This window comes from Gigantopelta aegis, chromosome 12 (genome assembly GCF_016097555.1).
Source record: "Gigantopelta aegis isolate Gae_Host chromosome 12, Gae_host_genome, whole genome shotgun sequence".
Classification (NCBI taxonomy): Eukaryota; Metazoa; Mollusca; class Gastropoda; order Neomphalida; family Peltospiridae; genus Gigantopelta; species Gigantopelta aegis.
In genome coordinates this window covers 42,581,345-42,602,017 of record NC_054710.1, presented here as the reverse complement: position 1 = coordinate 42,602,017, position 20,673 = coordinate 42,581,345, and the positions used below count along the sequence as shown (strand labels likewise).

The window sequence follows — 20,673 nt, the reverse complement described above, 5'->3', positions numbered from 1 at the left end:
TTCACTTCGGCTCCCGGTTTTGAAAGTTTAGAAAATTTTGAATTTTTTTTTTTTTTTTTTTTATTGATTAGGTGTTTGATTTTTTTTTTTTTTTTTTTTAAACCAGTGAAGATGAATATAAATGGAGATATGGAGACGAAGGAAGTGAAGAAAGTGATTTACAAGAAGGAGTGCACGGTCATCGTTGATGTTGGTGACAATGGAAAGATGGCGGCTGGTGATTTGATAAAATTTCTTAGTGAGCAGGTTGGTGATGTGATACATGCGTGTGTACCGAAGGGACCTGACAGGTATGAAGTGACTGTGGGTGATGTTGTGCAGGCGAGGATTATTTCGGATAATGATTCCTTGGAACTGAATGGCATGAAAATGAAGGCGAGATTATTACATTCGGACAGTGTTGTTGTTTCCTTTTTGCACTTGCCAGCATATATTTCGGATGAAGAGATTGAGGAAAGATTGACATCGATGAACATTGAGTTAATAACACCTATTTACAGGAGGTTCTACAAGGGTACTCGCATTGCGGATGGAACAAGGTACGTACGTGTTAAATTTTCACCTGACGTAAAGAGTTTACCTTATTCGATGAAATTTAACACTGTCGAAGGTGTGGAGTTTTTTCGTGTTTTACATGACAATCAAATAAAGGTGTGCTATAACTGTATGTCTGATAGCCACGTGATTAGGGATTGCCCGAATATCACTTGTCATTTATGCAAAGAGGAGGGACATTTCGCCAGCAATTGTAAGAAAACGTTTCTATGTGAAAAATATGGAAATACGGAGGATGCCTGTGTATGCAGTGTGAATGACAACAACAGTGAGCATGAGGACGACAGTGACAGTTTTAGTGAAGGTGTAATGCATGAAGAAACTCGGCCAAGCCATGATCAAGTGGAAATAAGGAAGACAATGAGGGATAACCAAGCTGAGGGGAGAAATGCTCATAACCATGCAACAACGAGTTTGAGAACTGACAACCAGCACGCAAACTGTAATATGGAAAAAAAAGTTTGTTTTATTTAACGACGCCGCTAGAGCACATTGATTTTTTATCTTATCATCGGCTATTGGACGTCAAACATATGGTCATTCTGACACTGTTTTTAGAGGAAACCCGCTGTCGCCACATAGGCTACTCTTTTTACGACAGGCAGCAAGGGATCTTTTATTTGCGCTTCCCACAGGCAGGATAGCACAAACCATGGCCTTTGTTGAACCAGTTATGGATCACTGGTCGGTGCAAGTGGTTTACACCTACCCATTGAGCCTTGTGGAGCACTCACTCAGGGTTTGGAGTCGGTATCTCGATTAAAAATCCCATGCCTCGACTGGGATCCGAACCCAGTACCTACCAGCCTGTCTGTAATATGGAGGAATTGGATGTACATTCGAAGGGAGTGAAAGCAGCTGAAATATGTGACAAGGACGCGAACACCATGACAACTGAAACCGACAACTTTCAACTGCGAAAGTTAAGGCGTCGGTCACAGTTGATTAAACGCGCAGCAAATGACTCGATTCGTCGCGTTGTGCTAACCAGAAAACAAAAGAGACAAGCTATCCGTACAAAAGGTGTGGAAGAGAGTGAATGAATGTAGAATGAACGTAAGAAAGTGGTTAAATTTATAAATGTTAACATGTGCTATTTAATGACTTTATGTTACAATATACTTAAGTATCATTTAGATTTTTGTCTTTAAATATTAATAGATTGAATGGGATTGATTAATTAAATATAGTTTTTGTAATTATTTAAAAGTAAATACGCGTTAGTATTCCTTTTCCTGCATAAAAATCTTTTTTATTTTTTATTTTATTTTACACTTGTATAAATTGATGGCAATGTCAGTTTTAAAACAGACGGTGTGTGTATATATTTGATATAATAATATTTAAAGATTGTTTAACTATTTTGGGGGGGGGGGGGGGGGGGTTAATAGCTGTCATACTAAAGGACAATTTGTTTTTAAGATGTCCAAAAAGTATTTATTATGTTATGAATATTGTTATAGTTTGGCATTACACATGTGTATGAATGCGAGTCAAGAGAGTGTGTGTGTCTGTCTGTGTGTGTTTGGGGTTTTTTTAATGGGTTTTTTTAAAAATATTTATATTGTTATACATGCATGAGTGCTATATTAATATGTTGATGTTATGCATAAAAAGATAATAAAAAAATGAGTTCGCGTCCAGCGCGGAAGGTACGTCGTTCGTATCTGAAGTAAAGAATATTTTTTTTTTCTATTATTTTAATTTTTTTTAAATAATTTATAGTTTATATATTTGTTTTTATTTATTTGTTTGCTTATTTATTTATTTATTTATTATGTTACGAATTGTTTTAAGCAGCCTCCTTTCACCTTTGTACAATCAGCCTATATATCACCTGTAGGACGGGGGTCTGTATAGCTAGGTTGTTTTGAAATTTAACATTTCATGTTTAAACAGCAGTTTAATTAATTTATATTAGATTTTAGGGTACATATATATTCATACTCATATATATAGTCCAGTCAAATTAAGGTTTCACCCGCAACTAATTGCAACAGTAACACGTTTACGAGAAATTACTCAGAAAGTGTTTAGAAACAACATATAAAAAATATCGGAAAATATCGATGCTTAATTTTGCGACCAAACTTTGTCCCTAAAGTATATTTAAAATATGACGTCGTGGGGCTTCATACACATAAAGGGAGATAATAACGGTTTGTCCTTGACATTAAATTGTTGACATTTTTAGTGCTATAAAAGATAATTTTACTATATTACATGTTCTGAAAGCTTTTGTTGAGAATTAAAAATTTTAATGTGATAAATTAATTCTAAATGTGTTTATTTTACATCAGAAAATAAAGTTTCATGGTGCATGCTTTCAAATTAGTTTGCATCGTCACTGCGGTTTGTTTACATTCTAAAAACTTTCGATTTATGATAATTCCGAATAATCGATCCAAATATTCAACTCTGACATCAGCAATTGTGTACTGATAGCAAATATTTAATAAAAAATATTACGAAAAACGCAATTTTGTTCTGCTGTTTAAAAAAAGATTGTAAAGTTGCTCGTTCCCATTTTTTAAAAGTATGGGAGGCCATATGGATCCACTGCAAATAGAGAGTATTTGTTTACAATTTATTCGTTAGAGACAAAATTACGAATGTTTTTTCTTCTCCATGGATATGTGAAATAGAAAAGTTTTTCAATAAAATTGCTAAAAAAAGATTTTAATATATATATGTGGAAGTATGTGGTATTTGTTTTAGTTAGGATTTGTATTTAATGTTTTATTTACAAATATTGCCTGCTATCAGCTTTTGTAATTAATGTATGTTTTTATTTACAGCTTGCCTGCTGTCAGCTTATTGTGTAACTAATGTTTTATTTTATCCTTAGCCAGGTTATGTCAAACAATAGGCTGGTAACTTGTAATTGTGGTAATCGTTTCTTTCAGCTTACACTGTACTGACGCACGTTACTTGCCTTGCATGTTAACTATTGTTCTCAAACTCCTCTCCCAAGCCCATCAGGGAATAAAACAACTTGTCTCTAGTGTTCAGGTTTATTTCTCCTGCTAAGATTATATTGTCAGGCCAGATTTCATTTTTAAAGGTGGAACTGCAAGTATTATTTGAAAGTGGATATTATTTGAAAGGTTAGTCTGTATTTTGTTTTATTTAATATATGTATGTTTTGTATAAATGCATTGCTAGTTAACACCCTTAGAAAGTACTGTGGCTAGTTATTGTTTAATTACTTTATGAATGTATAAAGTAATGAGTATTTATATTGGGTATATAGATTAAATTACATTGAATTAATATCTGTTCAAGATAGCTGGCTTAAAGAAAAACAACAATCTGAATGTCATGTTAATTGTGAATGTGTATTTGTATGTGTATGTGTTTTAGTTCATCGTGTTTAACGATATGTGATTGTCAGCTAGTTTCTTTTAATGTCTTGTATTTGAATTGTAGATTGTCCTGTTCTCTTTCTGTGTGCTGGAGAATCCAGTTTATCTTACACCCAGGTGGCATCTACCTGGTATGAGTTTTTATGTATTATGTTTATCAAATATCAGTTTTTCATGTATAATTGTGGTATATGATCAGTTGTATTTGTCATGTTCATCAAGTGTACTTATTATATGTATTTGCTTTATGTTATCAAATGTTTTATAGTTTGGCATTAAATACTTAGGATTTAAAGCAGGATGATTCAATTTACATTATTTTTGTGATGAGATGAATATGATTAAAAGATATACATTTACTTAAATTGTGATATAAATGTTATATGTATACGTAAATTATTTTACTTGGTCACATACATGAATTCTATATGTATTCTATGATGTGATATTTATTGTTGTTTTATTGTTCTTGTAGGGTGTTTTTCCTTGTCTTCATTTTGTGTGACATAGGATAAATTGTCTGGACCCACCCGTAGCTGTTTTCCTTTCTGTGTTTGAGAAATGTGAAAAATCTGATACTGCTACATATATATATATATATATATATATATATATATATACCATCAATAATATAATATTGCAAATGTGTGAAAATAGATTATTTATATTTGTGTATATTTTGTCAGACAAATATGTTTTGTGGCTTTGACCCATGTTTTGTTTGTTACATTTTTATTGTTAGTGTTAATTTTGGGGTCATTGACTTATTTTCCTTCACATTCTTCAAAGTTTATTTTGCTTGCTTATACACTGGATATAGTACCGGGTATTTATTATTTATTATAGTAAATATCTCCTCTACACAAAATTTACGTGTTCTTCTGAAAAGAATATTCCTTGTAAAGGATTCTCAACTGAAAGTATTGTCTGTTGGTCAAGCAACACTAAAGGTATCTAGTTCTCGTTTACATTCAGCTCCTTTACTGATTTGATTTGTCATTCAACTTCACCATCAATTTGGGTCCAAATGTTTTATCGATATACTCAATAGCCTTGAAACTAGTGCTTCTGCCTCCCAAGGAACTGATATACTTGATTTTGTTTCTGCCTAGCAGCTTTGTACAGTGTGTTGCAGACCACAATTCATGTACACTTGATAGAAAGAACATCTTCGACAGAATTGGAATAATAACAGGTGTTACACCCGGATCCAAAAGACGAACACTTATGTCTCAAAACGAATTACTAACACTTGGAGAAAACTGAAATGTCTTCGTACAAGCCAACGTCAAATAGCATGTCAACTATGAAATTTGATAAACTGAAGCATCTCACAACAGTAGATCATATCTTGTCTTCGATGACTTTGCCACTCAGGTTATACATTCCAGGATGGTCGGGACGTACGCAGATGTGCCAGAACGTTTTATACCCAGGACAACCATCTGTGATTTTCGTACTGACGATCGACATGAATGCTAGCGATCTTTTCTGTATTTACTCAACGATGGTCTTTGTATCCAATCATTCCTGGCGATAGGGATCAACATCAGTATTAACCTTTGATCAGCCATTGTACTGGGAAGCGAACACTATCATCAAGGAACCTCCAACAAGTCCCCTCTGCTCTATTGCCTTGTGATTGGGAGGGTTACGTACAGAAATGAGTTTTATTTTCCGCATTGGCTATATAATGAGTGGTTTGGGTCTCCAGCAGATTATACAGAAAGTGTATGCATTTATTTATGTCAATCATATACAGAGAGGAAAGACAGTAAAAGTACAACTTGTTCTTGATACTGCCATACAAGATTTGCTTGTCTCTGGAACATTTAAAATTACATTGCCCTATATTGAATTGGGTAACGAGCGCAGTCCTCAAAGTGTTGAAATGATTCCACAGCTGACATTTCAAACGTAGATATCGAAATACACGCCCAGGTAGAAGATGTGAGGGTAGACGAGGAAAAGGATACCAAAGAAGAACTATTTTTAAGAATGCGGCTGCCAGTTCTATCTTACTCACAAGATGCAAGATCTGGAAAAAGACAACCTTGGAGTATACTTTATGTTCAAGATTGGTCATCATGTTCTACGTAGACGTGATCGCTTTTGGGCTGAATTTTCTTCCCTCGATAACCAATGTTCAACAATGCATGCTGCCGGTGATGCCGATAAGGTGATTTCCAAAGCAGCTGGTGTATGTATACAGCTGGTCACTTATCAGTGAAGACACAAATCTTCTTATCGTCTTGTACCGCTATGCTGCTATTAAATCAAGCAAACAATACTTTTAGACTAACAATATAAACCAAAGTGTGGGATATCTAGAAAATGAAGATGGTGCTTAGGCAAAACATGTGTTGCTTACTTCTTGTAATATCTGCAATTAGTTTGTGATAAAATATCAAAGCTTGTTTGGATTGAAAAGGGAGAAGTCCTTAAAAATATTTTTGTCCACCAAAATTACAAGAGTTTTGTTGCATACTTTCTAAAAGAAGATTTAAGCAAAGACATTGCAGTTAAGTATGATTTACACAGCTGATGCAGAAAACAATTTTAGAAAGTATCTGTACAAGTTCAAACCGTGCCTCCAAATCAAATGATGTAGCCTGTCACAGCAAGCGAGTGGGGTTTTTTTTCTATCAAATACACTGAAAGTATGACAGTGACGTATCAAATACACTGAAAGTAGCCATGAATAAACTCAAAAATACAGTGACGTATCAAATAAACAGAACGTAACCTGAATAAACCTTTTTTTTAAATGCAGTGACAGTGACGTATCAAATACACTGAAAGTAGCAATGAATAGAACGGAATTACAGTGATTTAAAGGCATACTGTCACGGATTTAAGGACCTTATTTCTCTAAAAATGGATAATAAATAAAAATTACATTAATTGTTGGAAACCAAATCTAGCTATCGCATCACCTTAACTGAAGCATGGTGGAGTGAAATCCAAGTCAACCCTCTTGGCAATTTTAGTTTTTGAATTATGGACCATTGCCATAATTCAATTAATTTAAAAAATATCATTAATAAACGGAGTATGGTGGTTATTGAAGATGATTGAATAAAGTACATTTAGGGACAAATCAAATTATTTTTGTTCAGGTAATACTTTGTTAGACCATTAAATAGGTCAGTGGTCTGTGACAATATGCCTTTAATAAATTTACATACACATATATATATATATATATATATATATATATATATATATATATATATATATATATATATATATGCCGTTGTATTTGTGGAATTAATATGTGTATGCAATGTTTAGCATGATGTGTAGTAGTAGACTAGTCCTGAGTGCAAAAAGATCCTTGCGAAGTACATCTTCGGTCAAGTATAAAAAAGCTGTCATAAGTACAAATCAAGAGATAAGAAGCTACCAGAACGGTCAAAAACTGTTAAAACGGCCTTGCATTATTATATTATAGATTACATAAATTTGTGAATTTTATGTGCTGGAACTGTCGAGGTATCATGACAGCAACTCCTTATTTAATCAAATGTTTAAATAATCATAGAATAGATATATGTGGTATCGCTGAGCACCACTTACGACAATACAACTGCAGTGTTTTAAATTCTATTGATAACAATTATACTGCATTCGCAAAATGTGCAACAGAACGTGACCCTTCAGTATTTCGTAATGTAAATAAAGGAGGCGTCGCCATTTTACTCCACACTCGTTTTGCGCACTGCTGTAACGCAATTGAAGTAGACTGTGATAGAATAGTTAGAGTGGAAGTTGTGCTCGGTGACTCCTCAAATATCTATATATTTTGTGTATATTTGCCTGTGTCTAACTTGTCTGATGATTTATTTAACGAATATTTAAACATTGTAGAAGAACTGTATATTGCCTATAGCGCAAAAGGTATTGTTTATATAATAGGTTACTTAAATGCTAAAATAGCTGGGCCGAGATATAACTTTATAACAAACAAAAGAAGTGATCTATGTCACGCATTTCTTCTTAGAAATAGTCTTGTATCGGTCCACGTTCAGGAATTTTGTAAAGGTCCTCCCTACACTTTTGAAGCTTACGCAGGTGGCCCGATGTCTCCAATCGATCATATTATAGTACCCGAAGAGTTAATTCCTTATATAAGTAATGCTCTAGTTAAAGATGATCATGTGCTCTCATTATCAGACCATAACCCCATAATATGTACAGTAAAGATAAACAATATAACTAATAAAGTAGGCACAGTGCCCGAAAAACCATCATGGGAAAAGGCTAGGCGATCACATACATTGTCGGACTATACGTTTGCGGTGTCCCACATGCTATGGCCAATACACATACCCAATAACGATGTAAATAAAGCAGACATTGAGCGCTTCCACTTAGATATAGTCCATACATTAAATCAGGCAGCCAAAGAAACAATTCCTTATTCAAGGTTTAACAAGCATGTAAATCCATACTGGTCTAAAACAGTTGAGGAATGCCACAAAGATATGTCACATTTTAGGCGATTGTGGATAGTAGCCGGCAGGCCCCGCGGTTTTCAATATAATGTGTACAGATTTTATAAAAGGGCAAAAGATTTATTCCGCACGAAATTAAACGAAGCTTATTTAAACTATGAACGCGACTTCTATAGCTCCTTGGATAAAGATTGTGAAACAGATCACAAAATGTTATGGACCAAACTTAGAAATAAGAAAAAAAGTAGCTATATTATGTCTTTAAAGGTCAACAATACAACTATAACACAACCACACGAAATTTGTAGTTCTATGGCAGAACATTTTAGTCGAGTATTTAGCGACACAGAAGATGGACATTTTGATGGCAATTTTAAATCAACTATTGAAAAGAAAGTTTCAAAATTTAAGCTAACTGCCACTACAAGTAAAGATAGTGTTGATATTTCCCCCATTCTTGTTAGCAAAATCTGATCTAAGCTACCGAATAACAAGTCTTGTGGGCCAGACAAAATATTCTATGAACACTTAAAATATGGAGGTTCTTATCTTTATTTTTGCCTTTCTCGGTTATTTTCCTTGGTAATAAACAGTGGGCACATTCCAGAAGGTTGGAATTCAGGAGTTTTAGTCTGTTTATTTAAAGGTCAAAGTAAGTCGAAATCCAACAGAGACTCTTATAGAGGTATTGCACTTCTATTTGTAATCTTTAAAGTTTTTGAAAGAGTGCTGGAAACGTTAATGCCAGAACTGAACTCTTCAGAAAGTTTTCCTAATATTCACCAATGTGGTTTTCAGAAAGGCCTTTCTAGCATTGACACTTCGTTCATTCTACAAGAAACTATCAATCACTATAGAGAAAGAGGTGATGGAGTAATTGTTACATTTCTAGATAGTGCTAAAGCCTTTGATACTGTCTGGCACTCTGGTCTCTTGTGGAAACTTTCTGAAACTGGTATATCCCCCAAAGTCTGGCTTACTTTAGAAGCAATCTATTCAAACTGTAAACTACATGTCTTAGTAAACAATAGTTTCTCTTCACACTTTCCTTTGTAAAGAGGATTGTGTCAAGGAAGCATACTATCCCCCAAATTGTATGTATTGTTTATTAATGAATTGCTGAATAATTTAACCCAATCCAACACAGGTGCAATGATCCTGGATACTAGAGTTTCTTGCCCAACTCAAGCAGATGCCATCTCTATTATTTCTCCTACTCCAAGTGACATGCAAAATATGATTTCAATATGTGAGCGATATAGCGCTAAATGGCGTTTTAAATTCTCTGCTTCTAAAACACAAGTTGTTGACTTCTGTAAGGATCCGGATACAAAACGTTTTCTGTATGGAAAGGAACTGGCATGTTCAACAACCATAAAACATGATGGCATTAAATTACAAAGGTCTTTAAATAATTGGGACAGAACACTCGAGACTTGCAAAACTATAAAATCCACCGCCATGTCTCTAGTTCAGGCTGGTTGCCACTGCCGTGGAATTAATCCTGTAACTAGCGTCAAGCTAGTTCATTCGCTGTGCCTATCAAAAGCCTTGTACGGTAGTGAATTATGGAATAATTTAAATACAAATGAACTATTGGCGTTAGAAAGAGCATATAGATTTGTAATAAAGATTATCCAGGGTCTTCCTAAAAGAACACAAACCGATTTTTGTCTTGGACTTCTTGGCAGTATATCCCTTGAAGGACATATAGATAGAAACAAATTATCTTGTGCGATGCCCCGTGTGGACTCTGGCTTACAAAATAGCAATCACTCGACTACTACGTTTTTAAAAATCAGTGTGTTCGTTCAAATATTGGCTTTGCAGCGGATATATACACAATTCTTCGTAAATATAATCTACTGCATCACCTCAACGATTTTTTTCTAACATTAGTATTCCCTAGTAAGCATATTTGGAATATAATTGTAAGAAAACATGTTTTAGAATTTGAGGAAACTAACTGGCAGTTACGAATTTCTTTAAACCCCGATACAACACATTTTCTAGAAATGCATGCCAATCTCGAAGTGCATAGAGCTTGGTCAGTTGCACGGTCAAATCTATCACTAAAGGAGCAAGCAAATCACTTGATAAATATATGTGCTACATGGAGGCCAAACTCAGTACAAGGTATTTGTATGTTATGTACTAGAAACTATTCTGATCTTTTTACACACGTCATGACTAGCTGTTTATACTTAACAACAACCAGAGATACATTGTGAAACTGTCATACACTTCATTTATAAAATAACGCAAATATATTACGTTAACAATATGAAGACCAATATACTGTAGACAGTCATGACTGTTCTTGTGCAAACGTGCAGATCTTTATAGCGATGTGTGTGTGTGTGTGTGTGTGTGTGTGTGTGTGTGTGTGTGAGAGAGAGAGAGAGAGAGAAAGAGAGAGAATGGCAGGATGGCGAGTGAATTTATATGAGCGTGATTCTGATCGACCAATAACCTTCTTCATGTAATTCTCTCACCATGCGTTTATTTCCATGCCACTGTATATATTACGTATTATGTATTTTGTATCAAGTACTATGTATTATCCATTAATCATTGTGCATTGCCTTTTATGTATTATGTATGTATAATAATCTGTACTGTTCGAACTCTCTACAAGAGGAATAAAGAAATATATATATATATATATATATATATATATATATATATATATATATATATATATATCTATATCTATATATATATATATATATATATATATATATATATATATATATGCCGTTGTATTTGTGGAATTAATATTTGTATGCAATGTTTAGCATGATGTGTAGTAGTAGACTAGTCCTGAGTGCAAAAATATCCTTGCAGAGTACAGCTTCGGTCAAGTATAAAAAAAGCTGTCATAAGTACAAATCAAGAAATAAGAAGCTACCAGAACGGTCAGAAACTGTTAAAACGGCCTTGCATTATTATATTATAGATTACATAAATGCACAAAGAGGGACAATGCAATAACAGAAACACACAGAAAACAGTTGACAATGATTTTAAAAAGTGTATGTTTACAATGCTCAAATTTAAAAGTTCACAAATATGTATGGTTGAGTATTGTAAAATCGAGAGTATTGTAAGTTCGAGACTCGGCGATTTTCGTAAAAATCACGAGCACGTTCGCGCTTCAACCGTTTTTTTCTTCTTCTAATAAACCATCAGACGAGCAACCAAGACGTCACAAACAACTTTTCTGTGAAATAATGCGATTCAAACAGGTATAACCAGAACAAAATGTTTGTTTACCTACTTTTTAACTGTTTTCACTAATTCCTGTTTTCACCCCGGAAACGAAACCCAGCATTATAAAAAATACGGAAGTAGACAAAAATAGTTTGGGTTGGATGGCAAAAATGACAGCTTTCGATCACGAGACACACTGGGAGGGACTCTGTAAAGCCACGATAAAGTAATTAAATGGGTACTAACACAGGTGGGGGTCTTATCAAATAAACCGCACATAAAGCACTGACAGATTACTTGAGAGTGGGTTATAATGCCAGAAATTCTATTTTTAATGATTTTTAACTATTGACTACTCAAAGCCTTTTTCAATTTAGACAGCTTTATATGATATTGTAATAAATTAAGATAATTTACTTAATTGTATTACAATTTTTTTTTTTTACAGACAAAACCAAATAAACAAAAAACAGGATATAGGTCATACTCGCCATCCAGTTTAACAAATGCTTACTTAGCAGTGAAAGATGAAAACTTACCTGTATTAACAGCCGCCAAACGATATGGTATTCCCCAAACTACATTCGGAGACAGGGTAGATGGCAGAATTCATATTGACTGCACTGTTATGGGCAGAACACCAATACTAACATTAGATGAAGAGGCAAAACTGGTACAGCATTTGCAGGATGTTGCGAAATATGGCTATGGTTATACCAGACAAGAAGTAGTAGACATTGCTTCAGACTATGCGGCTGTTCTTCAAAAGAGGCCTCAAAACAAACCGCTTACATTAAACTGGTTTAATGGTTTTATAAAAAGGTGGCCAGAAATGCGTGTAGTAAAACCAAGGGCTTTGGAATTTCAGAGAGCCAAAAGCGCGTCTGTGTTTAAAGTTGAGGCCTATTTTGATCAACTAGAAAAAGTCCTCACAAAATACAATCTGAATGATAAACCCCATCTGATTTTTAATGTAGATGAGAAAGGCATTTCCCAAAACCATACCCCTCCTTACATTGTTGGGGGAAGGGACTATTATCCACAGTGTGTCACCACTGGCATGGCCATTCCACCATACTTTGTATTTGCGGGTGTACGACTCATACCTGATCTGATGAAGAATGCTAGCCCATGTGCTTCTGGAGACATGTCACAAACCGGCTGGTCAAACGCACAGATATTTAGAAAATATCTACAGCAACATTTTATTAAATATATTCCTTGCAGAGAGCCTGGGCAACATCTGCTATTACTACTCGATGGACATAAAAGTCATGTCCATTGATCTTGTTAAATGGGCAAAAGAAAATGATATCATCATGTTCATTCTTCCTGCACACACATCTCACATACTGCAACCAATGGACGTGGCATGTTATGGTTCACTGCAAAAAATGTACAATAACGAATGTCATAAACTGATGAGACAAACACCAGCAACGGTAACTCGATATGATATCTGTAGCTTGGCTTGTAAATCATATTCAAAGGCACTATCTGCAGAAAATCTTCAGTCGGCATTCCGGAAGACGGGAGTATACCCACTTAATCGGACGGCTATCAACCATGAATTTCTTCAGCCAGCTGCTCTCTTCCAAAATGAAAATGAGGACACTGAAATCATGGAAATCGGCGATGTCCAAGATGAAACCGAGGTCACCATAAACAATGAAATTGGGGATACTGAAGTCATAAAAATCAGACATGTCCAAGGTGAAATCGAGGTCACCACGAACAATGAAAATGAAATCAACGGAACAGAGTCGCCTACTTCATTTTTTGCTTCTAAACTTTGGAATCTAAAAAACTCAAAATATTTAAAGAAACAAATAAAGAAGCGCAAATCACTGAGTAAAATTGTTCCAGGTAAATCCATCACCGAAAGCACCACTGGACACAAAATGTCTGAATACCTGCGGTCAAGTGATGTTTGTAAACCATCAAAAGGAAAGGCAATGATAAAAAGAAAAGCTGCAGAAAAGAAACCCGTTTCCACTTCCCCACAACCTGACCCATCTCATTTGAATGTAGCATGTGATGTGTCTGATGATAGTGAACTTGATGAGAGTGAAATATGCTGCATGTGTAAGAAATTTACCCCTACTGAAGTCAGACAGAGTGTTTCACTCATTTTCACAACGTGGGTACAGTGTGATATGTGTTCCCACTGGGTACATTTAATGTACTGCACCAAAGAAAGAGTGATCAGGAGAGGTGATCGATTCCTTTGCCCTCACTGTAGGTCCAGTAGCCAAAACAATGAACAATAAATTACATGTCACGTCAGATTTTGAGCTTTTCCACAGAGGTTACCATTTAAAAGTTTATGTTTCATTATTCATTGTTTTATGAATTTTACTGTCCTTTTTATCAGTTGATTAAAAAGGAGGGGTTTTTAATACAAAGAAGTGTAATAAAATGCTTCAGAAACAAAACATTTCTTTTAAGTGGCCTCAATTGAATGTGACGTCATAGAAAGTAACACTGTGTTTACTCTCGACTTTACAATACTCTAACCGGACGCCATTTGTTTTAAGGGTAGTGTGTTTGGAAGAATGTTTAATATATCAGCAGTGTTGCAGTGGACTTTGTTTTCGTTTGACTTTACTATAAACATATTTATGTACAGGTAAGTAACATTTTTATTGTTGTCAGTTTCAAAGTATGGCCCTTCCGATCAAGTCAAACCTTAAGGTCTCGAATTTACAATACTCAACTGTATATAAATCACCTGAATAACAAAAAACATACCATCAATAGCTCTAAACTAATTTATTCATGCATATTATTACAATTTAAATCACTTTTAGTTCATAATTTTTCCAAAAAACAGTTTTAGAACAAACATTTTAATGTAAAGATATGAAAAATTGTGGATTTGCCGAAGGGGAGATAATTATGGCAATATTGTGACGTCATAGATTTTTTTTTTTTTACAAAATTATATTTTACAAAAAAGCACTGTCTGTTATCTTTAAAACAGGATAGTGCATTTAATAGCTTTTGATATACCAGTTGCGGAGCATTGGCTTGAACAAAAAGAGTGCACTGGTCTCACTAGGATATATTCTTGATCGATCTCTTATAAGGCGACCACCTTACCACTGGGCTACGTCCCCACCTCAGTTGTACGAGGAGCTATGTTTGACCTAGATGTTTTTGTTGATAGTTGTCACCTACAAAAAACCACACACACTGTACCCGGAAGAAACCCCGTTTATACAAATATGTTTGATAATGGCTGTGTTAATGCACATACTAGTTTATATCTCCGCTGTTAATCACGTTCTAGGTAAGTTCATAGTACGTTTCTGTTTATAAACTCGATATTAAAATTAGGAAGTGGTTTTAAGGATTTCACTCGAAATATAATTACACACTGTCCATCGAATCTCATGTACACATACAGTTTAAAACGCCCGGGTACATAAAGAGAACCCAGGCCTACGTTCAGTCAGCCGTTTCTCGTTAAATGTTTGCAAAGTATTTTTATCTGGTTCACGTATAACGTACCGCAAACAGCACACTAGCAAACGTTAGCAACAAATTAAACAGCTGACTGAACTTGCCCCACTATTACTGATTAATTGATCGACGTCAGTGGCGGTTACCGTAGTGTCTCAAAGTACTAGTAATAGGGACGGGGCTGACTGAAACCGCGTAAATATCGTCTGCGACCCATTATTTCCTGGTTCTTATTAACCTCACAGATGTTGACTTTCTGTATTTCTTAATCACTTGCACTAAAGTATAGAAAACACACAAGAGCATGTTAACTCTTAAAGACATCCCACTAGTTGTGTATGTATGTATGTGTGTGTGTATGTATGTATGTATGTATGTTTGTGTGGTAACATTGTAGTGGAATATAACTTAATGTAAGGCATTTTATTTTATATAGGGTACCCTGTGTTTATATAATATTTAATTATATACTTTTAGTAATACAGATATTTTGTTTAAGACAACTGAAAAATGTTATGATTAAAAAATATATATTTCTTAATTTTACAGGTGCATCACTGTCTGTTTCTGGATCTTCGCGTTATGCAGAGTTGAATCGGCCATTTACCTTGACGTGCACAGTGTCACAGGCTGCTAATTTGATTGATAAAGTACTGTTCATTACGAGAGCATCAACTGATGCATTTGCTTCTCTCAGACAGAATATGGCTTCATGTTCTGTATTCAATGTGGCACGACCAGGTTACACTGTGTCCTGTGGCAGTGGAACCGACAGCAGTTCGTCCTCCACTAAGACGTATTCTCTGACAATTAATAGAGCTGCAGAACATGATGCTAAAGATTGGTGGTGTGATCTGAGTACAGCGAAAACACGCAGCAACACATTTAGTCTGCAGTTCAGTAGTAAGTTATGACTTTAATTATATCTTATATGATAAACAAATGAAGCCTCTGTCTAAAACTACAGAACGTGTTTCACGTTTAGTGAATGAAGTATTAAAGCCGATGACCATAGCTTTCGATGTACATATTTGTGGTTTTTTCACATGGTGAGCTGCTAGAAATACCAGGATGACCGGAAACACATTTGATTTGCGAGAATTGTTAATTAAAACTAAACGATGTAAATAATGTGAAGGTTAACGGCATAAAATCTGTAATAGCCGAAAATATTTTATTTTAAGATTGAACAAAAACATGAGTTTAACATATATCAACAAAAGTAAAATAGTTAAAATGAAAAGTTAAAGTTAAAAGTACAAGCACAACTCACAATAAGCTGACTGGAGTGTGTGACGAAAGCAAAGTTATTTATTGGCTCAGTCAGCGAGGCCTTCAGGCCACACAGTATGTATTTTCTAAAGCAATAAATCTAGAGAGGTATCATACATATACAAGAGTACCATTCTAGTTAACACGGTTTGTTCAGCCACAACGAGAAAAACAATGTCCGCCAGACTGATTTATGCGCTTCATTGTAAAGCAAATTGACACGTCGGAAACCAGTCAAATAGTTCGCAAACGTTAGCGAAACATTTGCTGGCTGAACCTGAGGCTTAACTATACAGATGTTTCACTTGCATATCATAATATGAATCGGTTATAGAATGACATTCTACATTTGACCGTATGGATATAGACACATGTTTGTAGGTCAAATTACAATAGAAATATGTAACTAGGCTTTTGTAAACACCTCAGGTTTGCACATTATGAAACAATAAACGACTTTGGAATTCCGAACTGGGCAAGCGCGACATTCCGGAAACAATACCGGTGAAAGGTGAATACAACCTAGAAATGGCTTGTTTAGGTTAAATGACGGGACGTAGCCCAGTGTTAAAGCGGTCGGGTCTGGGATCTATCCCTGTCGGAGGACCCATTGGGCTATTTCTCGTTCCACCCACTCGTTCACAACTGGTATATCAAAAGCCGTGGTATGTGCAATCCTGTCTGTGGGATGGTGCATATAAAAGATCCCTTGCCGGATGTCACTTGAATTTAGTAAGCCTATATTTGTGGTTTGACTTTGTTTGCCACGACCGGCCTCGGTGGCGTCGTGGTTAAGCCATCGGTATACAGGCTGGTAGGTACTGGGTTCGGATCCCAGTCGAGGCATTGGTTTTTTAAATCCAGATACCGACTCCAAACCCCGAGTGAGTGCTCCGCAAGGCTCAATGGGTAGGTGTAAACCACATGCACCGACCAGTGATCCATAACTGGTTCAACAAAGGCCATGGTTTGTGCTATCCTGCCTGTGAGAAGTGCAAATAAAAGATCCCTTGCTGCTAATCGGAAAGAGTAGCCCATGAAGTGGCGACAGCGGTTTCCTCTCAAAATCTGTGTGGTCCTTAACCATATGTCTGACGCCATATAACCGTAAATAAAATGTGTTGAGTGCGTCGTTAAATAAAACATTTCTTTCTTTCTTTCTTTGTTTGCCACGTGTTGTTGATTGTCCCGTGTGGATCACTTACTAAATGCCCTTAATAATGTTTTGGTCATATGACAAATACAATAAATCTCTCTAACTGCACTATGACATTCATCAGCGGATAAGGAGCTGAGTTGGTTCTCCCCCCCCCCCCCCCCCCCCCCCCAAACCTCGCTTAAGCTAAACCTTTTTTTTTTTTTTAGAAAAACAGTCTACTAGGTTCATATTCGTCCCACCCCCCCACCAATCCCAAACCATTATCCTGGCTATGCCAATGCATTGGAGTTTAATATTATTAGTTTAATGATGCCTTGATATCTGCATTAGCACACAGACACACACACACACACACACTCACTCACACACACACACACACACACACACACACACACACAGAGTCATTATCTCTCTCACACACACATCCATGCACACGCACGCGAACACATTGGTTTGCAGGGTATCTTCCATAGATTTGGATTTGAAATGTATGATTTGTTATAACCCCAGTGCCAAGCATGTTCCACTGAATATCATAGCTGCAACAATACAGCCTGAAAATATTTGTGATTTTGCATTAATTACGATGCTGGTAATTTAAGCTGTAGAGACTATATTATTTTCAATTCTGCCAGGCTTTTCTCAAAAGAGCTTTTTTTATACAATTATCTGGTGTCCGTGTGTTGTCCGTCAACTTATTTTTTAAAAGCCTTCTCCTACAGTTTTGATTGGATATTTATGGATTTGAACAACAAAAGCCTAATACATAATGCAGAGTCGAATGAACATTTGGTAAAATAGTGGCTGATTCCATGAATCTCTATCTATCTTTAAAGGGACATTCCCGACTTTGCTGCATTGTAAGATGTTTCCGACTAATAAACTATTTCTACGATTAAACTTACATATTAAATATATTTTCTTGTTTAGAATATCAGTGTCTGTATATTCAATGTGTTTCTGGTCGTCTTAATATTTGTAAGAAGCCCAGACTGGATTTTGTCTTCAAATAATTTCTCGTACGAAAAACAATATTTTAGGAAATAAAATGAAATTTAACGTAGTACTAATATTAGAACGATCAGAAACACGTTTAATATACAGCCACTAATATTTTATGCAGAAAAATATATTTGATATGTAATTACAATCGCTAAAAAGTCTTTGTTAGTAGATAACATCTTAAAAATTGCAGCAAACTCTTGAATGTCCCTTTAACACAGTGAAGCGTTTATATTTTGTTGAAATATTAATATAACTGTGTGTTATCTTTTTCAGGAGGTCCAGACTCTGTTACATTAAGTCCACCACCACCTGGGTCTGTAGCAGAAGGAGACAGTCTGACTGTGACGTGTGCTGCTAGTTGTAATCCACCATGTTCCTATTCCTGGACTCTGGGAAATCAGCGGATCTCAGCAACCTCTCAGTTAACACTGACAAACATCAACAGGAGTCAGACAGGGAATGTATACATGTGTACAGCTACCAACTCACTTATACCAAAATCTAAAACTAAACAGTTTACACTGACAGTGTACTGTGAGTAGTATAATTTAATTTGCTACTTTTGTTATATTTTTACTTAATGATATCATTTTAGAATTCTTCTTTTCTTCAAAATGACCTACAGTATACAGTCAAAATTATAGATGTAGATCAGTTTGATAGTGGTGATTGTTTGCGACACATTCAATGTGTTTGATACGTAATAAAAACGTACAATATATACTTACTGGACTCGAAATTACTGCACAAGTCGTATGGCATTTGAAAATCCCGTGGGCGGGACATAGCCCAGCGGTAAAGCGCTCACTTGATGCACGGTCGGTTTGGGGTCGATCTCCGTTGGTGGGCCCATTGGGCTATTTCTCGTTCCAGCCAGTGCTCCACGACTGGTATATCAAAGGCCGTGGAATATGCTATTCTGTCGGTGGGATGGTGCATACAAAATATCCCTTGCTACTAATGTAAAAATGTAGATAATTTCCTCTCTAAGACTATATGTCATATTACCAAGTCCTTGACATCCAATAGTCAATGATTAATAAATCAATATGCTCTAGTGGTGTCGTTAAACAAAACAAAGTTTAACTTTGACAATCCCTTACCGTAACCATTCGGACAAATATAGCAAAAATAAATACAGTAATTGAACTGATTTGAATTGGGACTCTAAACTGACAAACAATAAAGTACAAAAAAAGCCATCAAAATCTGTGAACACAGTAACGATACTAATGCTCAGGTTGTTAAAATTAACCTTTTTTTTTTTAGACAGACCCTGTATGAATTTCTCATAATTACTTTTAAACCCCCATTTTAGGTTAGGTATGACCCGTGTATGTTTGTTAGGCATCAACAAAGTGATTGAATTGTTATTTGCTTTATGTTTATTTTGTAGATGGTCCAGACAGTGTCCAGCTGAACACCACTTCTCCACTGACAGTGAAGGAAGGTGACGATGTAGCTGTGCCATGTGGGGCTACTAACTGTTCTCCATCCTGTTCTTTCATGTGGAAGTTTAAATCTCAGATAAAATCAAGCAGTGATGTGCTGTCATTAAATAACATACAGAGATCTTCAGCTGGTGATTACACGTGTACTGCTAGGAACAGAAACACACAGACGTCATTAGACAAGACAATTACTCTGGATGTACAATGTGAATGGAAGTTTTGTTTTCATTATTAGAACGTTAATTATGCATGTATATAGGTATTTTAATACAATATAAATGCCATTTATATAGGGGTTCATGAGAGGAGTTCGCGCCCGAACACCATGCTGTTACATCCACGCTACATAATATCGTTAATTCTTAATGTATATGAATATCTAGTGCCTCGTTTATAGAAGGACAGCTACTTCTGGGGGGAACCTCTACTGGACAATATTTTGTAAAACAAATATTTTATAATACAAAGTGAACTGGAACTTTGTTAATAATTATTGGATCTTTTGATTCATTAACTTGAGGGAATACTTGTAAATGTTAAACGTAGCTGAATTAGTGTAATGTTTTCAGATGCCAACACATTTTATACGGTCCAGACTAGAGTAGAAGTCATTGATTACTATCCATTGTTCTAGCTTAATTAATGGACTAATCAATACTTGTAATAATGCACAATGTTCGCCGTCCCTTGCCCTACACGGCCGCCTGTGACATCGTGCATACATTTGCATA

The 20,673-nt window shown here is 35.5% G+C and overlaps 2 protein-coding genes across 2 annotated transcripts in view; both read left to right on the top strand.

Moving 5' to 3' along the window:
- Positions 1-111: 111 nt before the first annotated feature.
- On the top strand, positions 112-13,884 carry LOC121386063. The gene is given in 4 exon segments (XM_041516862.1): positions 112-539; positions 807-997; positions 12,142-12,865; positions 12,867-13,884. Coding segments are annotated over 4 exon segments (2,337 nt in total). The 3' UTR covers positions 13,861-13,884.
- A 916-nt stretch (positions 13,885-14,800) lies between these two features.
- The window catches only part of LOC121386062 (nephrin-like), a 15,230-nt gene continuing 9,357 nt past the window's right edge, over positions 14,801-20,673 (top strand). Inside the window, exons 1-4 of the mRNA XM_041516861.1 lie at positions 14,801-14,882; positions 15,605-15,958; positions 18,765-19,025; positions 19,888-20,073. Coding sequence (XP_041372795.1) covers positions 14,828-14,882; positions 15,605-15,958; positions 18,765-19,025; positions 19,888-20,073 — 856 coding nt within the window. The 5' untranslated portion in view covers positions 14,801-14,827. The remainder of the gene's footprint in view (positions 14,883-15,604; positions 15,959-18,764; positions 19,026-19,887; positions 20,074-20,673) is intronic.